This window comes from Oncorhynchus clarkii, chromosome 13 (genome assembly GCF_045791955.1).
Source record: "Oncorhynchus clarkii lewisi isolate Uvic-CL-2024 chromosome 13, UVic_Ocla_1.0, whole genome shotgun sequence".
Taxonomy (NCBI): Eukaryota; Metazoa; Chordata; class Actinopteri; order Salmoniformes; family Salmonidae; genus Oncorhynchus; species Oncorhynchus clarkii.
Window position 1 is genome coordinate 58,109,159 of NC_092159.1, and position 22,356 is coordinate 58,131,514.

Consider the following 22,356-nt stretch of genomic DNA (forward strand, 5'->3'; position numbering starts at 1 on the left):
TTAGCTCCCGCTGCTCAGCATCCCCAGTAGCTTGCTGGGGTCCATGCCCTGCTGCTGGGCCATCTTCTGCACGTCAAAGCCCATGTGCATGAGGAACTGGATCACGTTCATCTCCTGGCCCGTGAACTGGTCCCGGATGGTGGGGCAGGTGGGGTTGCAGTGTGGCCAGGGGCAGCTGTCAATCAAATGGACGGGGCAGCCCTTGGGCGGGGCCTTGTTGTTCCGGCTGTTGTCTTGGAGACTGCGGTCCCAGCAGTGCAGGGCTCGGGGAAGGGAGGTGCCTTTGACCTGTACGTCGATCCAGTAACTGTAACAGACCAGCCACAAGAGGGCACTGTTAGATCACGGCGAGTCACAATAAACAGCTAGCTGACACAGAATTATCCCTCTCTAATTAGAATGGTGTTCAGTAGGGAAAAAGCAGTGAAAGGTGGAGGTACTATTTAGATTTGTCCAATAACAACACAGATTTCCATTTTTTGTTCCAAAATGTTTTTTGTATATGGTGTGCCCTACTGAACGCAACCCAGGTTTGAAGAAAGTTTAAAAACCAAGTGATGAATGTGTCCAATAACAATTTTCAGTTTTCTGTTGTAAAACCTTTATATACGATGTGCCCAACTGAACATGACCCTGTTGGAAGATGAAAGACAGAGCGATTGATACTTACTTCCTTGTGATGACTTCATGTGAGAGGCAAGCTGGAGCAAACATGGCCCTGAAAATGTATGCAAATACATGAGACTTGTTGAACACAGTTGGCAGCATAACCTTGACACACTGTCTGTCTGTCAATCTTTTGCTGTAAGAGTTACTGTACGTTTGTTGTAAGAGTAACAGTAAGTTTGTTGTAAGAGTTACTGTAAGTTTGTTGTAAGAGTAACTGTAAGTTTGTTGTATGAGTTACTGTAAGTTTGCTGTATGAGTTACTGTAAGTTTGCTGTATGAGTTACTGTAAGTTTCCTGTATGAGTTACTGTAAGTTTGCGAGTAACTGTAAGTTTGCTGTAAGAGTTACTGTAAGTTTGCAGGTGCTTACGGGACGTCTTTGAGCGTGTTCCTCAGCTCGATGCCTAGGTTCTGGATGTACCGCCACTGCCCCTCCTGGACGGGCTGACCAGTCAGATGGATGTTGTCCACGGTCAGCTGGGCCTCGTCGAACAACCACTGGACTACGAACACTGGGCCTGTGTGGAGGGAGGTTGTAATGTATGCACAAGTGAACACACACACAAACACATACACAGGCTGTCCATAATGAGCACACTGACACACAGAGATATACACAGATATCAGTGCAAATTCACAAATGAATTCATTAACCTTTGCTAGCACTCACTCTTTATGGAGGGGAACACTCTGTAGCCAAAGAAACAGTTCCACTCCTCCCCCAGGTGGACCTGTCTACACCTCTCTGGCACAACGCTGCCCCAGTACCTGGTGAGAAGAGGTCAGAGGTCAACATCGTACAGTGTCAGTTCATATAGGACCTGAAGAATAGGCTACTAAGCCTGCGTCTACAGAAGAAGCCCGATCAGATCAAATCTCTAAGGCTGTGTTTACACAAGCATCCCAATCAGATCAGATCTCTAAGGCTGTGTTAACACAAACATCCCAATCAGATCAGATCTCTAAGGCTGTGTTTACACAAGCATCCCAATCAGATCAGATCTCTAAGGCTGTGTTAACACAAACATCCCAATCAGATCAGATCTCTAAGGCTGTGTTTACACAAGCATCCCAATCAGATCAGATCTCTAAGGCTGCGTTTACACAAACATCCCAATCAGATCTCTAAGGCTGCGTTTACACAAATATCCTGATCAGATCAGATCTCTAAGGCTGTGTTTACACAAACATCCCAATCACATCAGATCTCTAAGGCTGTGTTTACACAAATATCCTGATCAGATCAGATCTCTAAGGCTGCGTTTACACAAGCATCCCAATCAGATCTCTAAGGCTGCGTTTACACAGCATCCCAATCAGATCAGATCTCTAAGGCTGTGTTTACACAAACATCCCAATCAGATCAGATCTTTTGCCAATTATTGAGCTGTCTGTAAATGCAGCCTTAGGCGAGGGGGTTCAATATGTTCAATCCATTTAACAATGAAGCGACACAGTACAGTAGAACTAGGGCCTATAGCTTATCCTGGTCAGGCCACTGGGCCATGAGAAACACTCTGGTCCTAACCACTCAGATAGCAGTTCAGAATAGGAGTGCTGATCTAGGATCAGTCCTCCCTATCCATATAATCTTATTGAATATGATCTAAAAGTCGGAAAACTGATCATATATCAGCACCCCTAATCTGAGATTTGAGATTGTGAATATGGTCCCAGAGACTGCAGCTATAGTGGTGGAGTGCTCTCTTACTTGATGCCTCTCTTGATGGCCTCCGTGGGGGCACAGCTGATGGTGTCGTGACAGTCAGTAGATCGGTACTGCTTGTTGTCCAGGAACCAGCCCGAGTCAGCCAGACCTCTCACCTGGATCCCAGGGTGCCCCAGCCCCTCCAGCAGCTCAGCCACAGGGTCCACGTTCAGCAGGACCCCCGTCCCCCCCGCACTGTGGGGTAGAGAAGAGACACACAGATAACACACACACAGGCATGGATACACACACCCACACAGGCATAGATACACACACCCACACAGGCATGGATACACACACACAGGCATGGACACACACACACACATACACACACACACACACACACACACAGGAATCGATACAAACACACACAGGTACAAACAGACACACACACTCACTTACTCTAATCTCTAGTGACACATAGTTCCAGTTCATTAAACATATTTACATTACGTTAACACACAGACACACCCACACCAACATGTGGCCCCACCCACCTGCTGCCAGCCAGTAGTAGAACCTTGGCGTTGTCAAGCCCCTTGTTCAGCAGATCCTTCACCACCTCCTGAATGATCAGAGACCCCATGAAGGCGTAGCCACCTGCACACAGACGGCACGCAGACAGACAGTCAGTCACCAACACAATACATTGAGTGCAGAGTGACCAACACAATGCACACAACATACACACTGTCAACACACTGTCATATGTCTATCATGGATGACTCAATGAAATAACCAATTTCCCTCTAGGAAAATATGTTTTAAGTTAATTGATTGATTGAATGATTTATTCATTTCTTGGTTGGTTGGCTGATCGGTTGCTTGTTTTATTGGTTGCTTTGGTTGATTGATTTGTTGGTTGATTGTTTGATTGATGTATTGGCTGATTGGTTGATTTATTGATTGGGTGTTTGGTTGATTTATTGATTGGGTGTTTGGTTGATTGACCTCCATTAGAAAATGCAAACACACATTAGTATGGCCAATAGTGATGTCTTACTGTGGTCCGTCTTGGCTGAGGCACCACTCCACACATCACTAGAGCAGTAGGGGATGAACCTGGAGAGGAAACACAACATCAGTGTCAGGTCTTCTTACACCTTTATACAGATCAACTGGGACACAGACACACACAGACACACACAGACACACACAGACACACACAGACACACACAGACACACACAGACACACACAGACACACACAGACACACCAAATCCTGGACCTTACACCATGTTGGCGTTCCACCAGTGAGGGTTTTCCTCTGGGAGTGGAGACAGGATCCCTGTGCCTACAGAGAGGAACGACACGGCAATAGGGAACAGATTACATTAACCATCAGAAACATCACCATCTTCCTCATAATCACTGCATGAATGATGGTCCTGACAGCACATTGAGAGAGAGAGGCACTTCCCCTCTCACTGTATCAGGCAGACCGTCTCAAAAACACTGATCATTACTACATAGATGACTGTCTCAATAACACTGGTCATTACAACAGAGATGACTGTCTCAATAACACTGGTCATTACTACCATAGATGACTGTCTCAATAACACTGGTCATTACTACCATAGATGACTGTCTCAATAACACTGGTCATTACTACATAGATGACTGTCTCAATAACACTGGTCATTACTACCATAGATGACTGTCTCAATAACACTGGTCATTACTACATAGAGGACTGTCTCAATAACACTGGTCATTACTACATAGAGGACTGTCTCAATAACACTGGTCATTACTACATAGAGGACTGTCTCAATAACACTGGTCATTACTACATAGATGACTGTCTCAATAACACTGATCATTACTACATAGATGACTGTCTCAATAACACTGGTCATTACTACATAGATGTCTGACTCAATAACACTGGTCATTACTATATAGATGACTGTCTCAATAACACTGGTCATTACTACATAGATGTCTGTCTCAATAACACTGGTCATTACTACATAGATGTCTGTCTCAATAACACTGGTCATTACTACATAGATGACTGTCTCAATAACACTGGTCATTACTACATAGATGACTGTCTCAATAACACTGGTCATTACTATATAGAGGACTGTCTCAATAACACTGGTCATTACTACATAGAGGACTGTCTCAATAACACTGATCATTACTACATAGATGTCTGTCTCAATAACACTGGTTATTACTACATAGATGACTGTCTCAATAACACTGATCATTACTACATAGATGACTGTCTCAATAACACTGATCATTACTATATAGATGTCTGTCTCAATAACACTGGTCATTACTATATAGAGGACTGTCTCAATAACACTGGTCATTACTATATAGAGGACTGTCTCAATAACACTGGTCATTACTATATAGATGTCTGTCGCAATAACACTGGTCATTACTATATAGATGTCTGTCTCAATAACACTGATCATTACTACATAGATGACTGCCTCAATAACACTGGTCATTACTACATAGATGACTGTCTCAATAACACTGGTCATTACTATATAGAGGACTGTCTCAATAACACTGGTCATTACTATATAGAGGACTGTCTCAATAACACTGGTCATTACTACATAGATGACTGCCTCAATAACACTGGTCATTACTACATAGATGTCTGTCTCAATAACACTGGTCATTACTACATAGATGACTGTCTCAATAACACTGGTTATTACTACATAGATGTCTGTCTCAATAACACTGGTCATTACTATATGGATGACTGTCTCAATAACACTGGTCATTACTACATAGATGTCTGTCTCAATAACACTGGTCATTACTACCATAGATGACTGTCTCAATAACACTGGTCATTACTACATAGAGGACTGTCTCAATAACACTGGTCATTACTACATAGATGACTGTCTCAATAACACTGGTCATTACTACATAGATGACTGTCTCAATAACACTGGTCATTACTACATAGATGTCTGTCTCAATAACACTGGTCATTACTACATAGATGACTGTCTCAATAACACTGGTCATTACTACATAGATGTCTGTCTCAATAACACTGGTCATTACTACCATAGATGACTGTCTCAATAACACTGGTCATTACTACATAGAGGACTGTCTCAATAACACTGGTCATTACTACATAGATGACTGTCTCAATAACACTGGTCATTACTACCATAGATGTCTGTCTCAAAAACACTGGTCATTACTACATAGATGACTGTCTCAATAACACTGGTCATTACTATATAGATGTCTGTCTCAATAACACTGGTCATTACTATATAGATGTCTGTCTCAATAACACTGGTCATTACTATATAGATGTCTGTCTCAATAACACTGGTCATTACTACATAGATGACTGTCTCAATAACACTGGTCATTACTACATAGATGTCTGTCTCAATAACACTGGTCATTACTATATAGATGTCTGTCTCAATAACACTGGTCATTACTATATAGATGTCTGTCTCAATAACACTGGTCATTACTATATAGATGTCTGTCTCAATAACACTGGTCATTACTATATAGATGACTGCCTCAATAACACTGGTCATTACTATATAGATGTCTGTCTCAATAACACTGGTCATTACTACATAGATGACTGTCTCAATAACACTGGTCATTACTACCATAGATGTCTGTCTCAATAACACTGGTCATTACTATATAGATGACTGTCTCAATAACACTGGTCATTACTATATAGATGACTGCCTCAATAACACTGGTCATTACTATATAGATGTCTGTCTCAATAACACTGGTCATTACTACATAGAGGACTGTCTCAATAACACTGGTCATTACTATATAGATGACTGTCTCAATAACACTGATCATTACTACATAGATGTCTGTCTCAATAACACTGGTCATTACTACATAGATGTCTGTCTCAATAACACTGGTCATTACTATATAGATGTCTGTCTCAATAACACTGGTCATTACAATATAGAGGACTGTCTCAATAACACTGGTCATTACAACATAGAGGACTGTCTCAATAACACTGGTTATTACCACATAGAGGACTGTCTCAATAACACTGGTCATTACTATATAGATGTCTGTCTCAATAACACTGGTCATTACTACATAGAGGACTGTCTCAATAACACTGGTCAATACTATATAGATGACCGTCTCAATAACACTGGTCATTACTACATAGAGGACTGTCTCAAAAACACTGGTCATTACTATATAGATGACTGTCTCAATAACACTGGTCAATACTATATAGATGACCGTCTCAATAACACTGATCATTACTACATAGAGGACTGTCTCAAAAACACTGGTCATTACTACATAGATGACTGCCTCAATAACACTGGTCATTACTATATAGAGGACTGTCTCAATAACACTGGTCATTACTATATAGAGGACTGTCTCAATAACACTGATCATTACTACATAGATGACTGTCTCAATAACACTGATCATTACTACATAGATGTCTGTCTCAATAACACTGGTCAATACTATATAGATGACCGTCTCAATAACACTGGTCATTACTACATAGAGGACTGTCTCAAAAACACTGGTCATTACTATATAGATGACTGTCTCAATAACACTGGTCAATACTATATAGATGACTGTCTCAATAACACTGATCATTACTACATAGAGGACTGTCTCAATAACACTGGTCATTACTATATAGATGACTGTCTCAATAACACTGGTCATTACTATATAGATGACTGCCTCAATAACACTGGTCATTACTACATAGATGTCTGTCTCAATAACACTGGTCATTACTATATAGATGTCTGTCTCAATAACACTGATCATTACTACATAGATGACTGTCTCAAAAACACTGGTCATTACTACATAGATGACTGCCTCAATAACACTGGTCATTACTACATAGATGACTGTCTCAATAACACTGGTCATTACTACCATAGATGTCTGTCTCAATAACACTGGTCATTACTACATAGAGGACTGTCTCAATAACACTGGTCATTACTACATAGAGGACTGTCTCAATAACACTGGTCATTACTACATAGAGGACTGTCTCAATAACACTGGTCATTACTACATAGAGGACTGTCTCAATAACACTGGTCATTACTACATAGAGGACTGTCTCAATAACACTGGTCATTACTATATAGAGGACTGTCTCAATAACACTGGTCATTACTACATAGATGACTGTCTCAATAACACTGGTCATTACTATATAGATGTCTGTCTCAATAACACTGGTCATTACTACATAGAGGACTGTCTCAATAACACTAGTCATTACTACATAGAGGACTGTCTCAATAACACTGGTCATTACTATATAGAGGACTGTCTCAATAACACTGGTCATTACTATATAGAGGACTGTCTCAATAACACTGGTCATTACTACATAGATGACTGTCTCAATAACACTGGTCATTACTATATAGATGTCTGTCTCAATAACACTGGTCATTACTACATAGATGACTGTCTCAATAACACTGGTCATTACTACCATAGAGGACTGTCTCAATAACACTGGTCATTACTACATAGATGACTGTCTCAATAACACTGGTCATTACTACCATAGATGTCTGTCTCAATAACACTGGTCATTACTACATAGATGACTGCCTCAATAACACTGGTTATTACTACATAGATGACTGCCTCAATAACACTGGTTATTACCACATAGAGGACTGTCTCAATAACACTGGTCATTACTACATAGATGACTGTCTCAATAACACTGGTCATTACTACCATAGAGGACTGTCTCAATAACACTGATCATTACTACATAGATGTCTGTCTCAATAACACTGGTCATTACTACCATAGAGGACTGTCTCAATAACACTGATCATTACTACATAGATGTCTGTCTCAATAACACTGGTCATTACTACCATAGATGTCTGTCTCAATAACACTGGTCATTACTACCATAGATGTCTGTCTCAATAACACTGGTCATTACTACATAGATGTCTGTCTCAATAACACTGGTCATTACTACATAGATGACTGTCTCAATAACACTGGTCATTACTACCATAGATGCCTGCCTCAATAACACTGGTCATTACAACAGAGATGCCTGTCTCAATAACACTGGTCATTACTACCATAGATGACTGTCTCAATAACACTGGTCATTACAACAGAGATGACTGCCTCAATAACACTGGTCATTACTACATAGATGTCTGTCTCAATAACACTGGTCATTACTATATAGATGTCTGTCTCAATAACACTGGTTATTACCACAGATAAATATATTCCTGTGAATTTTATAACTGACATCCAACAGTTTGTCCGTTTGTTCATCGTGTGGATAAGGCCCTGGTCTGTACGTTGTTCATTGTGTGGATAAGGCCCTGGTCTGTACGTTGTTCATTGTGTGGTTACGGCCCTGGTCTGTACGTTGTTCATTGTGTGGTTACGGCCCTGGTCTGTACGTTGTTCATTGTGTGGTTACGGCCCTGGTCTGTACGTTGTTCATTGTGTGGTTACGGCCCTGGTCTGTACGTTGTTCATTGTGTGGTTACGGCCCTGGTCTGTACGTTGTTCATTGTGTGGTTACGGCCCTGGTCTGTACGTTGTTCATTGTGTGGTTACGGCCCTGGTCTGTACGTTGTTCATTGTGTGGTTACGGCCCTGGTCTGTACGTTGTTCATTGTGTGGTTACGGCCCTGGTCTGTACGTTGTTCATTGTGTGGTTACGGCCCTGGTCTGTACGTTGTTCATTGTGTGGTTACGGCCCTGGTCTGTACGTTGTTCATTGTGTGGTTACGGCCCTGGTCTGTACGTTGTTCATTGTGTGGTTACGGCCCTGGTCTGTACGTTGTTCATTGTGTGGTTACGGCCCTGGTCTGTACGTTGTTCATTGTGTGGTTACGGCCCTGGTCTGTACGTTGTTCATTGTGTGGTTACGGCCCTGGTCTGTACGTTGTTCATTGTGTGGTTACGGCCCTGGTCTGTACGTTGTTCATTGTGTGGGTGCAGAGCCAGAACAGACAGCACTACAGCCCATAGCCATTTTCAGTCTATAACATGTGGTGGGGCTCAGTTGGTCGGAGCATGGCACTAGCAACAAAAGAGTGTGTGCACTTACCATACAGTAGGTTGCTTTAGATAAGTGTCTGATATTTTCTGTAACAGACTAAAAATCATTTTCAAAGGAGAAGATATATAGATAATGCCTATAGATAATGCCTCTTAGTCCAGATGGGTATACTACGAAGCAAGTTTGAGGAGTTAGAGAAGGTACCTTTGGTCAACTCTGAGTTAAACTTGGTTTAACTGGTCGTACAAATGTGGCTCACCTTTTAGCCAGGTACATTTTTATGGCACCCAATCCTTCAGAAATAACCTGCGCCATGGCAGGCTAACTCACAGCTAACTTAACTCCACTGACTGAAATGTTTATAAAGCTAACTTAACTCCACTGACATATCAGTTAAGAACAAATTGTTATTTTCAACAACGGCCTAGAAACAGTAGGTTAACTATCTTGTTCAGGGACAGAATGGCAGATTTTTACCTTGTCAGCTCGGGGATTCAATCTTGCAACCTTTCGGTTACTAGTCCAACGCTCTAACCACTAGGCTACCCTGCCGCCCTGCCAAATGACTGAGCCAACAGTTGAGGACTGATTAAATCGTAATAACATAAAGACGACATTAACGATACGTAATAACATAAAGACGACATTAACGATACGTAATAACATAAAGACGACATTAACGATACGCAATAACATAAATACGACATTAACGATACGCAATAACATAAAGACGACATTAACGATACGCAATAACATAAAGACGACATTAACGATACGTAATAACATAAAGACGACATTAACGATACGTAATAACATAAAGACGACATTAACGATACGTAATAACATAAAGACGACATTAACGATACGCAATAACATAAACATGACATTAACGATACGTAATAACACAAAGACGACATTAACGATACGTAATAACACAAAGACGACATTAACGATACGTAATAACACAAAGACGACATTAACGATACGTAATAACATAAATATGACATTAATGATACGTAATAACATAAAGACGACATTAACGATACGTAATAACATAAAGATGACATTAACGATACGTAATAACATAAAGACGACATTAACGATACGTAATAACATAAAGACGACATTAACGATACGTAATAACATAAAGACGACATTAACGATACGTAATAACATAAACATGACATTAACGATATGTAATAACATAAAGACGACATTAACGATACGTAATAACATAAAGACGACATTAACGATACGTAATAACATAAAGACAACATTAACGATACGTAATAACATAAAGACGACATTAACGATACGTAATAACACAAAGACGACATTAACGATACGTAATAACACAAAGACGACATTAACGATACGTAATAACACAAAGACGACATTAACGATACGTAATAACATAAAGACGACATTAACGATACGTAATAACATAAAGATAACATTAACGATACGTATTAACATAGACGACATTAACAATACGTAATAACATAAAGTTCAGTTCAGGACAGTTCAGGACAAGGCTTAATTTGTGCCTTAGAGTAGTAGTGGTGGGGGGTTGGTGAACGATAACAGCCAGACAGACACAGGCGGGTAATGTAGGCAGAGATTCTGACCTGTTTTGGTTTGAGGCCACTTGGACGAGCTCATCAGTCTCCTCATGGTGTCATATCGGCTGTCACAGTTCTCTTTGTTGAAGCAGTACCAGCCGCCCTCCAAGAATATCAACCACCGTCTGCTCCCTCTGGACTCTTTCATGTAGTACCTAGAACGGAAAGAAAAACATAATATTTTATAAACACAAACAAACAAACCATGGACAAGAGTCATGTATCCTCACACGAAACACTCAAGTTGCCCTCACCGTCTCCTGGCATCAGTGACTGTGCCAAACGGAATAAAACCTGACCTCATGTACATATTATGTAAACAAAGAATACAAAACATTTTGTTATTTTGAAGACCTTTATCTCTGTTAACAAAAATAAGCTAAAACTACTTCCCCCAGAGTTGAACTCACCTAAACAATGTTTGAGTGCTGGTTACACAGAGCCATGATGTGGACACACACACACACACACACACACACACACACACACACACACACACACACACACACACACACACACACACACACACACACAATCCTACCATGTGATAGGAGCTCATCCAGGTTCCTCCACCCTCAGTATTGAGAAAGAGAAGACTAGTGTGCTTCCCAAATGGAACCCTATTCCCTTATTAATGCACTACTTTAGGCCTGTCAGAGCCCTGTGGTCCACTATATAGGAAATTAGATGACATTTTGGAAGCACTCTAGGTGTTACCAGTGCCCTAGCGGCCCGTGGCTGGCAACAGTGATAAGGAAGTGCAGTACCATCATATTCCCTGTTACTACTCTGCTGAAGTCACCGTTCTTTAACAGTGGTCTCATACATAGGCCCTCCATCTCAGGCTGGATAAAATCTCCACTACCCTCAGTGCCGGCCATGCAGAAATGAAAAACAGAGAGGAGATGACGTGCTGCCTGCAGCCTGCAGCAGCCAGGGATGAAAACCATGGTGAGGTCTGTACAAACACACACACACACAGACAGACAGACACATCTCTGTTGCCCAGGACCCATATTCACTACATCCACCCAGAGGAATGCTTCCTTTGATGCGTCACAGGAAGTCCGAGCCTACAACACTATTCTACAGTGGATTATACAGCACGACCTGAACCACCATCTGAACAGAGATCAAACACAGAGATCGATGTCTGAACCAAAACAATTAAAACAACTAACACCCTTGTCTTTCTTGGTACTGACACTCACACTGTCTCTTCTCACCAGCACTGATTCTGCTGATAGCTGCTTTATTGAGGAGAGGTTGTCCTTATTATTACTGTGATAGGAGGTTGTCTCACCATCTTAAGATGAATGAACTTACTGTAAGTCGCTCTGCATAAGAGCGTCTGCTAAATGACTGAAATGTGAATGTGGCTGAAATGTAAATGTGGCTGAAATGTAAATGTAGCTGAAATGTAAATGTAGCTGAAGTGTAAATGTAGCTGAAATGTAAATGTAGCTGAAATGTAAATGTAGCTGAAATGTAAATGACAGCTGAAGTGTAAATGTAGCTGAAGTGTAAATGTAGCTGAAGTGTAAATGACAGCTTAAATGTAAATGTAGCTGAAATGTAAATGTAGCTGAAATGTAAATGTGGCTGAAATGTGAATGTAGCTGAAATGTAAATGTAGCTGAAATGTAAATGTAGCTGAAATGTAAATGTGGCTGAAATGTGAATGTAGCTGAAATGTAAATGTAGCTGAAATGTAAATGTAGCTGAAATGTAAATGTGGCTGAAATGTAAATGTAGCTGAAATGTAAATGTAGCTGAAATGTAAATGCGGCTGAAATATAAATGTTACTAAAATGTAAATGTTTTCCTATTCAATTCTATGGATCTGAACCTGATCAAAACTGGGTCCGATGTTTTCGTTTCAGGTTGTCCTTTTCAGCACAGGTCCAGCAACTACGGTGGGCAGTTAGTTACTGCTTGGTTTGGCTGAACTTAGCTCAGTAGTGTAGGAAATATTCACTCTGAAGAGTTTTTCAGTCTGGATGCATGAGTCATTCACTTCAGGAGATCTGTTCATCCTCTGCCCACAAGAGGGCAATGCTATAATTAATCCCCATAGTCTCACAACAGTGAAGTGCAGAATCATCAATTCACTGCAATTGTATAAGTCTACAGTTCTGTCAAGGCCTTTTAATACAATGCAACAGCATGCTAACAGATACCCATGGACTTCCAGTCATAGTGCTAACTTTAGTTAGCCTTGGTGTGCAAATCTACCTCTTTAACTTCCTTCATGCTGGAAACAGACATAAACAATTATTCATCTGACTCTGGGGAAGTAGATAAAGGGCCTCATTGCCAAAATCCCAAAGTATCCCTTTAACTTTCTGTCACCCAACAACATTTCTACCATTTCACAAGATCAGACTAGCAGACACTACAAAAGACCATTAGAAGGAGGCATGATTCTCACAATGTTTCTGTGATGGCGAGGCTTTAGCTCAGAGGGCTAACACAGACGTGTAGCACCCAGGAGGCATGGATTCAAACCCAGTCGGCCATACAAGCAGGCATGATGCTATTCTATTCCCTATTTGCTCCTGCGATGTTCAGAGATTGTTATTTCAGCAACAGACATGTTAGCCTGCTGAGCTAACGTCTAGCTTCTAAGGGAGATTTGTCAGGCAGCTAGAGGGAACAGAGGTATCTGAACGCTCCTCTTTACCGACGACGATGCGGCTGCAGCTGAGACAGACGGCTTCTCGGACCGGAAACTCTGGCGGCTGCAAAGCATATCTCATCATTGGGGCTCCCGAGTGGCACGGCGGTCTAAGGCACTGCATCTCAGGGCTGGAGGCGTCACTACAGACCCTGGTTTGATTCCAGGCTGTATCACAACCGGCCGTGATTGGGAGTCCCATAGGGCGGCACACAATTGGCCCAGCATCGTCCGGGTTAGGGTTTGGCTGGGGCAGGCCGTCATTGTAAATAATAATTTCTTCTTAACTGTTTTGCCTAGTTAAATCACATAAAAATAACAAATAAAATCACAGGGAGGACTGCCAGAGCAGTCTGAGTGGTGTGGTGTTGAGCAGTCTGAGTGGTGTGGTGTTGAGCAGTCTGAGTGGTGTGGTGTTGAGCAGTCTGAGTGGTGTGGTGTTGAGCAGGCTGAGTGGTGTGGTGTTGAGCAGTCTGAGTGGTGTGGTGTTGAGCAGTCTGAGTGGTGTGGTGTTGAGCAGGCTGAGTGGTGTGGTGTTGAGCAGGCTGAGTGGTGTGGTGTTGAGCAGGCTGAGTGGTGTGGTGTTGAGCAGGCTGAGTGGTGTGGTGTTGAGCAGGCTGAGTGGTGTGGTGTTGAGCAGGCTGAGTGGTGTGGTGTTGAGCAGGCTGAGTGGTGTGGTGTTGAGCAGGCTAAGTGGTGTGGTGTTTGCCAAGACACTGACTCACACTCTCGTCCTCAGGAATAATCTTTCATGACATGTTCAACTCATAACATAATAAACTAAGATTAAGCTTAGAATACCCAATTTTACGCTACATTTGGAGGTTACCAGTAGCATGGAGCAAACCACACTAGCACTGCAACATCTATGGAGGTGACCAGTAGTACAGGGCAGACCACACTAGCACTGCAACATCTATGGAGGTGACCAGTAGTACAGGGCAGACCACACTATCACTGCAACATCTATGGAGGGTACCAGTAGCATGGAGCAGACCACACTATCACTGCAACATCTATGGATGGTACCAGTAGCATGGAGCAGACCACACTATCACTGCAACATCTATGGAGGTGACCAGTAGTACAGGGCAGACCACACTAGCACTGCAACATCTATGGAGGTGACCAGTAGTACAGGGCAGACCACACTAGCACTGCAACATCTATGGAGGTGACCAGTAGTACAGGGCAGACCACACTATCACTGCAACATCTATGGAGGGTACCAGTAGCATGGAGCAGACCACACTATCACTGCAACATCTATGGAGGTTACCAGTAGCATGGAGCAGACCACACTAGCACTGCAACATCTATGGAGGTGACCAGTAGTACAGGGCAGACCACACTATCACTGCAACATCTATGGAGGTTACCAGTAGCATGGAGCAGACCACACTATCACTGCAACATCTATGGAGGTGACCAGTAGTACAGGGCAGACCACACTATCACTGCAACATCTATGGATGGTACCAGTAGCATGGAGCAGACCACACTATCACTGCAACATCTATGGAGGTTACCAGTAGCATGGAGCAGACCACACTATCACTGCAACATCTATGGAGGTTACCAGTAGTACGGGGCAGACCACACTATCACTGCAACATCTATGGATGGTACCAGTAGCATGGAGCAGACCACACTATCACTGCAACATCTATGGAGGTTACCAGTAGCATGGAGCAGACCACACTATCACTGCAACATCTATGGATGGTACCAGTAGCATGGAGCAGACCACACTATCACTGCAACATCTATAGATGGTACCAGTAGCATGGAGCAGACCACACTAGCACTGCAACATCTATGGAGGTGACCAGTAGCATGGAGCAGACCACACTATCACTGCAACATCTATGGAGGGTACCAGTAGCATGGAGCAGACCACACTATCACTGCAACATCTATGGATGGTACCAGTAGCATGGAGCAGACCACACTATCACTGCAACATCTATGGAGGGTACCAGTAGCATGGAGCAGACCACACTATCACTGCAACATCTATGGATGGTACCAGTAGCATGGAGCAGACCACACTATCACTGCAACATCTATAGATGGTACCAGTAGCATGGAGCAGACCACACTATCAATGCAACATCAATGGATGGTACCAGTAGCATGGAGCAGACCACACTATCACTGCAACATCTATGGAGGTGACCAGTAGTACATTGCACTGTAACATCTACCAGGGCAGACACACCACTAACTAACATCTACCAGGACAGACACACCACTAACTAACATCTACCAGGACAGACACACCACTAACTAACATCTACCAGGACAGACACACCACTAACTAACATCTACCAGGGCAGACACACCACTAACTAACATCTACCAGGGCAGACACACCACTAACTAACATCTACCAGGGCAGACACACCACTAACTAACATCTACCAGGGCAGAAACACCACTAACTAACATCTACCAGGACAGACACACCACTAACTAACATCTACCAGGACAGACACACCACTAACTAACATCTACCAGGGCAGACACACCACTAACTAACATCTACCAGGACAGACACACCACTAACTAACATCTACCAGGACAGACACGCCACTAACTACCATCTACCAGGACAGACACACCACTAACATCTACCAGGACAGACACACCACTAACTAACATCTACCAGGAAAGAAACACCACTAACTAACATCTACCAGGACAGACACACCACTAACTAACATCTACCAGGACAGACACACCACTAACTAACATCTACCAGGACAGACACACCACTAACTGTCATCTACCAGTGCAGAAACACCACTAAATAACATCTACCAGGAGAGACACACCACTAACTAACTAACATCTACCAGGGCAGAAACACCACTAACTAACATCTACCAGGACAGACACACCACTAACTAACATCTACCAGGACAGACACACCACTAACTAACATCTACCAGAACAGAAACACTACTAACTAACATCTACCAGGACAGACACACCACTAACTAACATCTACCAGGACAGACACACCACTAACTAACATCTACCAGGAAAAAAACACCACTAACTAACATCTACCAGGAAAGAAACACCACTTACTAACTAACATCTACCAGGGCAGAAACACCACTAACTAACATCTACCAGGACAGACACACCACTAACTAACATCTACCAGAACAGAAACACTACTAACTAACATTTACCAGGACAGACACACCACTAACTACCATCTACCAGGACAGACACACCACTAACTAACATCTACCAGAACAGAAACACTACTAACTAACATTTACCAGGACAGACACACCACTAACTACCATCTACCAGGACAGACACACCACTAACTAACATCTACCAGGACAGAACCAGTGAGGGGAAGAGTGAACAAACGAGGGGCAGAGTGAACCAGGGATGGACAGAGGGAACCAGGGAGGGGCAGAGGGAACAAGGGAGGGACAGAGGGAACCAGGGAGGGACAGGGTAAACCACGGAGGGATAGAGGGAACCAGGGAGGGACAGAGTGAACCACGGAGGGACAGAGTGAACCAGGGAGGGACAGGGTGAACCAGGGAGGGACAGGGTGAACCAGGGAGGGACAGAGTGAACTAGGGAGGGACAGGATGAACCAGGGAGGGACAGGGTGAACCAGGGAGGGACAGGGTGAACCAGGGAGGGACAGGGTGAACCAGGGAGGGACAGGGTGAACCAGGGAGGGACAGAGGGAACCAATGATGGACAGGAACTGGCTGGGAGGAATTAGTGTTAGAATCCAGTTATTTATAGACACAAAGGTGACTATTACAGAGACGACATCTGCCAACCTCTGGCCTGCTGGCCAGATCTAAAAGGCTCTGTGTCCTCACTCACACTGCGATCCTAAAGAGCTAAGAGCTTTACGGGCTGGATGGGCCCCTCTCTATGTGCCTGTCCCAAATGGAACCCTATTCCCTATGTGGTGCACTACTGTTGACGAGGGGCCATAGGGAATAGGGGACATATATGGAATAGGATGCCATTTGGGATGGAGGATATGAGACACTCAGGTTGAATTATTTTGATGGATTTATACAGGATGCTAAATCCAGTGAGAGACATCTACATCCTCCATCCAGTCACACACTGACATTAAAGACCCGTGTAAAACACTGTACTGTAGCCTACTGCCCAGCGATATGTCTAAGTCATAACACATTTCATGTGTTTTGTCTGTTGGGTATAAGCACAACAATCTGATATTACGAGACATACTGTACTAGACATGCAGACTTGCATCATGCTAGTGCTCCATAGCAGTGTATTACACTCTGACCTTATTACATGGATCCCTCATCATTGCAGTGGGTTAGAATAGCATTCACCTCCCAATTGTGCATCTACAGGCATGCTCGTTATAAAACAAATATAGGTGATAGGGATTAGAAAGTAGGGTATGGAACATCGAGAGTATGGGGAATAGAATGTAGGGTATGGAACATCAAACATACGGGGATTAGAATGTAGGGTATGGAACATCGAGAGTACAGGGATTAGAATGTAGGGTATGGAACATCGCGAGTACGGGGATTACAAAGTAGGGTATGGAACATCGAGAGCACGGGGATTAGAATGTAGGGTATGGAACATTGAGAGTACAGGGATTAGAATGTAGGGTATGGAACATCGAGAGCACAGGGATTAGAATGTAGGGTATGGAACATTGAGAGTACGGGGATTAGAATGTAGGGTATGAAACATCGAGAGTACAGGGATTAGAATGTAGGGTATGGAACATCGAGAGTACAGGGATTAGAATGTAGGGTATGGAACATCGAGAGTACGGGATTAGAATGTAGGGTATGGAACATCGAGAGCACAGTGATTAGAATGTAGGGTATGGAACATCGAGAGTACAGGGATTAGAATGTAGGGTATGGAACATTGAGAGTACGGGGATTAGAATGTAGGGTATGGAACATCGAGAGCACAGGGATTAGAATGTAGGGTATGGAACATTGAGAGTACAGGGATTAGAATGTAGGGTATGGAACATTGAGAGTACAGGGATTAGAATGTAGGGTATGGAACATTGAGAGTACAGGGATTAGAATGTAGGGTATGGAACATCGAGAGTATGGGGAATAGAATGTAGGGTATGGAACATCAAACATACGGGGATTAGAATGTAGGGTATGGAACATCGAGAGTACAGGGATTAGAATGTAGGGTATGGAACATCGCGAGTACGGGGATTACAAAGTAGGGTATGGAACATCGAGAGCACGGGGATTAGAATGTAGGGTATGGAACATCGAGAGTACAGGGATTAGAATGTAGGGTATGGAACATCGAGAGCACAGGGATTAGAATGTAGGGTATGGAACATTGAGAGTACAGGGATTAGAATGTAGGGTATGAAACATCGAGAGTACAGGGATTAGAATGTAGGGTATGGAACATTGAGAGTACGGGGATTAGAATGTAGGGTATGGAACATCGAGAGTACAGGGATTAGAATGTAGGGTATGGAACATCGAGAGTACAGGGATTAGAATGTAGGGTATGGAACATTGAGAGTACGGGGATTAGAATGTAGGGTATGGAACATCGAGAGTACAGGGATTAGAATGTAGGGTATGGAACATCGAGAGCACGGGGATTACAAAGTAGGGTATGGAACATCGAGAGCACGGGGATTAGAATGTAGGGTATGGAACATCGAGAGTACAGGGATTAGAATGTAGGGTATGGAACATCGAGAGCACAGGGATTAGAATGTAGGGTATGGAACATTGAGAGTACAGGGATTAGAATGTAGGGTATGAAACATCGAGAGTACAGGGATTAGAATGTAGGGTATGGAACATTGAGAGTACGGGGATTAGAATGTAGGGTATGGAACATCGAGAGTACAGGGATTAGAATGTAGGGTATGGAACATCGAGAGTACAGGGATTAGAATGTAGGGTATGGAACATTGAGAGTACGGGGATTAGAATGTAGGGTATGGAACATCGAGAGTACAGGGATTAGAATGTAGGGTATGGAACATCGAGAGCACGGGGATTAGAATGTAGGGTATGGAACATCGAGAGCACGGGATTAGAATGTAGGGTATGGAACATCGAGAGTACAGGGATTAGAATGTAGGGTATGGAACATTGAGAGTACGGGGATTAGAATGTAGGGTATGAAACATCGAGAGTACAGAGATTAGAATGTAGGGTATGGAACATTGAGAGTACGGGGATTAGAATGTAGGGTATGGAACATTGAGAGTACAGGATTTAGAATGTAGGGTATGGAACATCGAGAGTACAGGGATTAGAATGTAGGGTATGGAACATTGAGAGTACGGGGATTAGAATGTAGGGTATGAAACATCGAGAGTACAGAGATTAGAATGTAGGGTATGGAACATTGAGAGTACGGGGATTAGAATGTAGGGTATGGAACATTGAGAGTACAGGATTTAGAATGTAGGGTATGGAACATCGAGAGTACAGGGATTAGAATGTAGGGTATGGAACATCAAGAATACGGGGATTCGAAATTAGGGTATGGCACATTGACAGTAAAAACAAACAGATATATAGTATTCAATAGATACTGTATGTATTAGCCTTTCAATGACTTGATGTATACTACACTATACCATATTAACCAACCAAGATGTATACTATACCATATTAATCTATGACTAGATGTATACTATACCATATTACTGGATCTGGATCTGTCTGGCAAAAATATATATTTGCCTTCGTACATGTGTATAGTATATTAAACTACACAAGCCACACAATCTAACATAAAAGCAGTTACCTTTGCTAAGGAGGCTCTAACCCAATGCAACCTGTTGAGTAGTGTCTCTGCATGCACTGTGCCATTGAGTTCAGCATTTGGTTTAACCACGTCTATGCCCTCTGGTTGTCTTTGTTGTAATAACAGACACGGTTAAATATCCAAATGCTTTTAGTTCCCCTGCTTATCCCTCATTAATGGAAAACAAACATGAGAGAGAGAGAGAGAGCGAGAGAGAGAGAGAGAGAGAGACAGAGAGACAGAGAGACAGAGACAGAGCGAGAAGCAGACAGAGACAGAGAGGGAGACAGAGAGAGAGAGAGAATATATATTTTAGAATTATATTTTAGAAATGTTACCATACTGAGGCTAATGAGCAACACAATGGCTGGGTTTATCTATGCAGATAATAGGTGTCAATCTCACAACCATATTATTGGTGAATAACAGTTTATAAATATTAGCCTATATTCCTTCATGGAAAAATGTATATGTAATTTTGACATTGGTTTGGATGAACATAAAAACAATATAAAGATCAATATAATATTTTCCATTAAAATTGGGATTGAATTTATATGAATAGGTATGTTTTCCAATATTATCTTCATTTAAAAAATACAATGTACATAAAAAAACCTCTATACACATTTTGGTGCGTCGCGCACACGTAAAAATAATGGACCAATTCGATTTGCATTGCTTGTAGAGGGATCCCAAATGTGGAAAATATATCAATCTTGATCACTTCTGCATCATGAGATTAAGATGCCCGCAGGAATCAAGCACTATGCGCATTATGCACGTGCCAGGCAAGGCCGCAAATATTCGCTGAAAAGCTGCCATTACGCACAGCAGCTGTATTGGACATCTGTATAACACACGTTTTCATGTTCCTTTTTCTGATCCTATAATCTAAAGTAGATATGTCAATCACAAAAAAATATATATTTAAACTTAAGGATAAGCAAAATCCAATGGGCAATCATGTTTGGACTGTGCTTTCAACATGCTAGATTTCTGGAAACCTCGACTGTACGAAAGAAAAAAAGTCACGCATCAGATGAGAAGAGAATACAATACCCTGCTGGAGTTCCATCGTTGCACGTGACTGAAGTATTTTCCAAAAAGTGAAGCTTCATATCATAGTCGAGCTTCTGCGCCGAACACGGGTAGAGGGACTGCGCCAGGTTCTTCACCTGCGTCATGAAGTTGTCCATGTTCTCTTCGACGGCGGTGAAATCCAAAGGGAAACTCTCCGTGGTGTCACCCCGGTCCCGGTATGTGGGAGAAGGCGGTGTCCGTCGTGGTTGCGGGTTGCGACCACCTCGGAATCTTCTTGCGGCAAAAACTCCGGACTGCATAAACACCAGCAGCAAAAGCCAGGAAATCAATCTCATTGCCGTCATCTTTTCCGCGAGCCACCTGCAGTTTAGGTCTTCCTTTGATGGTTTCCGAGTTTAAGGTTTTCCTTCGGAAGAATTCTTGCTGTTTGGAGATTGGATTGGAAAAAGAAGCAGAGAATTACGCACGGTTCGAACAGTTGCACTGCTATCCTCCGACCTAGGCTAACTGTTTTGTATCAGATGATCAAGGAAAATACTTTTTAAATGCATTTATTAAAAACAATTAAGTTGCTTCTATGGGTCGATGTGAACAATGTCTAAAATATAAGCAATAGTTTCCTAGATGATCTTAATCGAAGCCGTAAAACTGTTCTGTTCTCAAACCACTACCGCACTGTCACTGCTATTGAACCAAGTTTAGGGTTTGAGTTAAATGACAATACTCATCACATGCTCTGGAATTTTATTCAAACTTTCCCCC

The 22,356-nt window shown here is 42.4% G+C and overlaps 1 protein-coding gene across 1 annotated transcript; it reads right to left on the bottom strand.

Annotated features, from left to right (window-relative positions):
* Window positions 1-22,264, bottom strand: LOC139424074 (palmitoleoyl-protein carboxylesterase notum1a-like). Its single transcript, XM_071175768.1, has 10 exons — window positions 21,613-22,264; window positions 11,076-11,224; window positions 3,609-3,669; window positions 3,380-3,438; window positions 2,874-2,976; window positions 2,380-2,571; window positions 1,339-1,436; window positions 1,039-1,186; window positions 671-718; window positions 1-307 (listed from the first exon to the last, which is right to left on the bottom strand). The coding sequence occupies exons 1-10, from the start codon at window positions 21,936-21,938 to the stop codon at window positions 1-3; spliced, it is 1,491 nt and encodes a 496-aa protein (XP_071031869.1). The 5' UTR covers window positions 21,939-22,264.
* Between the last annotated feature and the right edge of the window lie 92 nt (window positions 22,265-22,356).

Bases quoted from the DNA above. Each gene is read 5' to 3' on its own strand.
- LOC139424074 (XM_071175768.1), bottom strand. From the start codon at position 21,938: ATGACGGCAATGAGATTGATTTCCTGGCTTTTGCTGCTGGTGTTTATG. The intron at 2,572-2,873 runs GTGGGTGGGGCC...TCTACCCCACAG, and splicing joins CTACTACTGGCTGGCAGCAG to TGCGGGGGGGACGGGGGTCC. The intron at 1,437-2,379 runs GTAAGAGAGCAC...TCTTCTCACCAG, and splicing joins GCCATCAAGAGAGGCATCAA to GTACTGGGGCAGCGTTGTGC.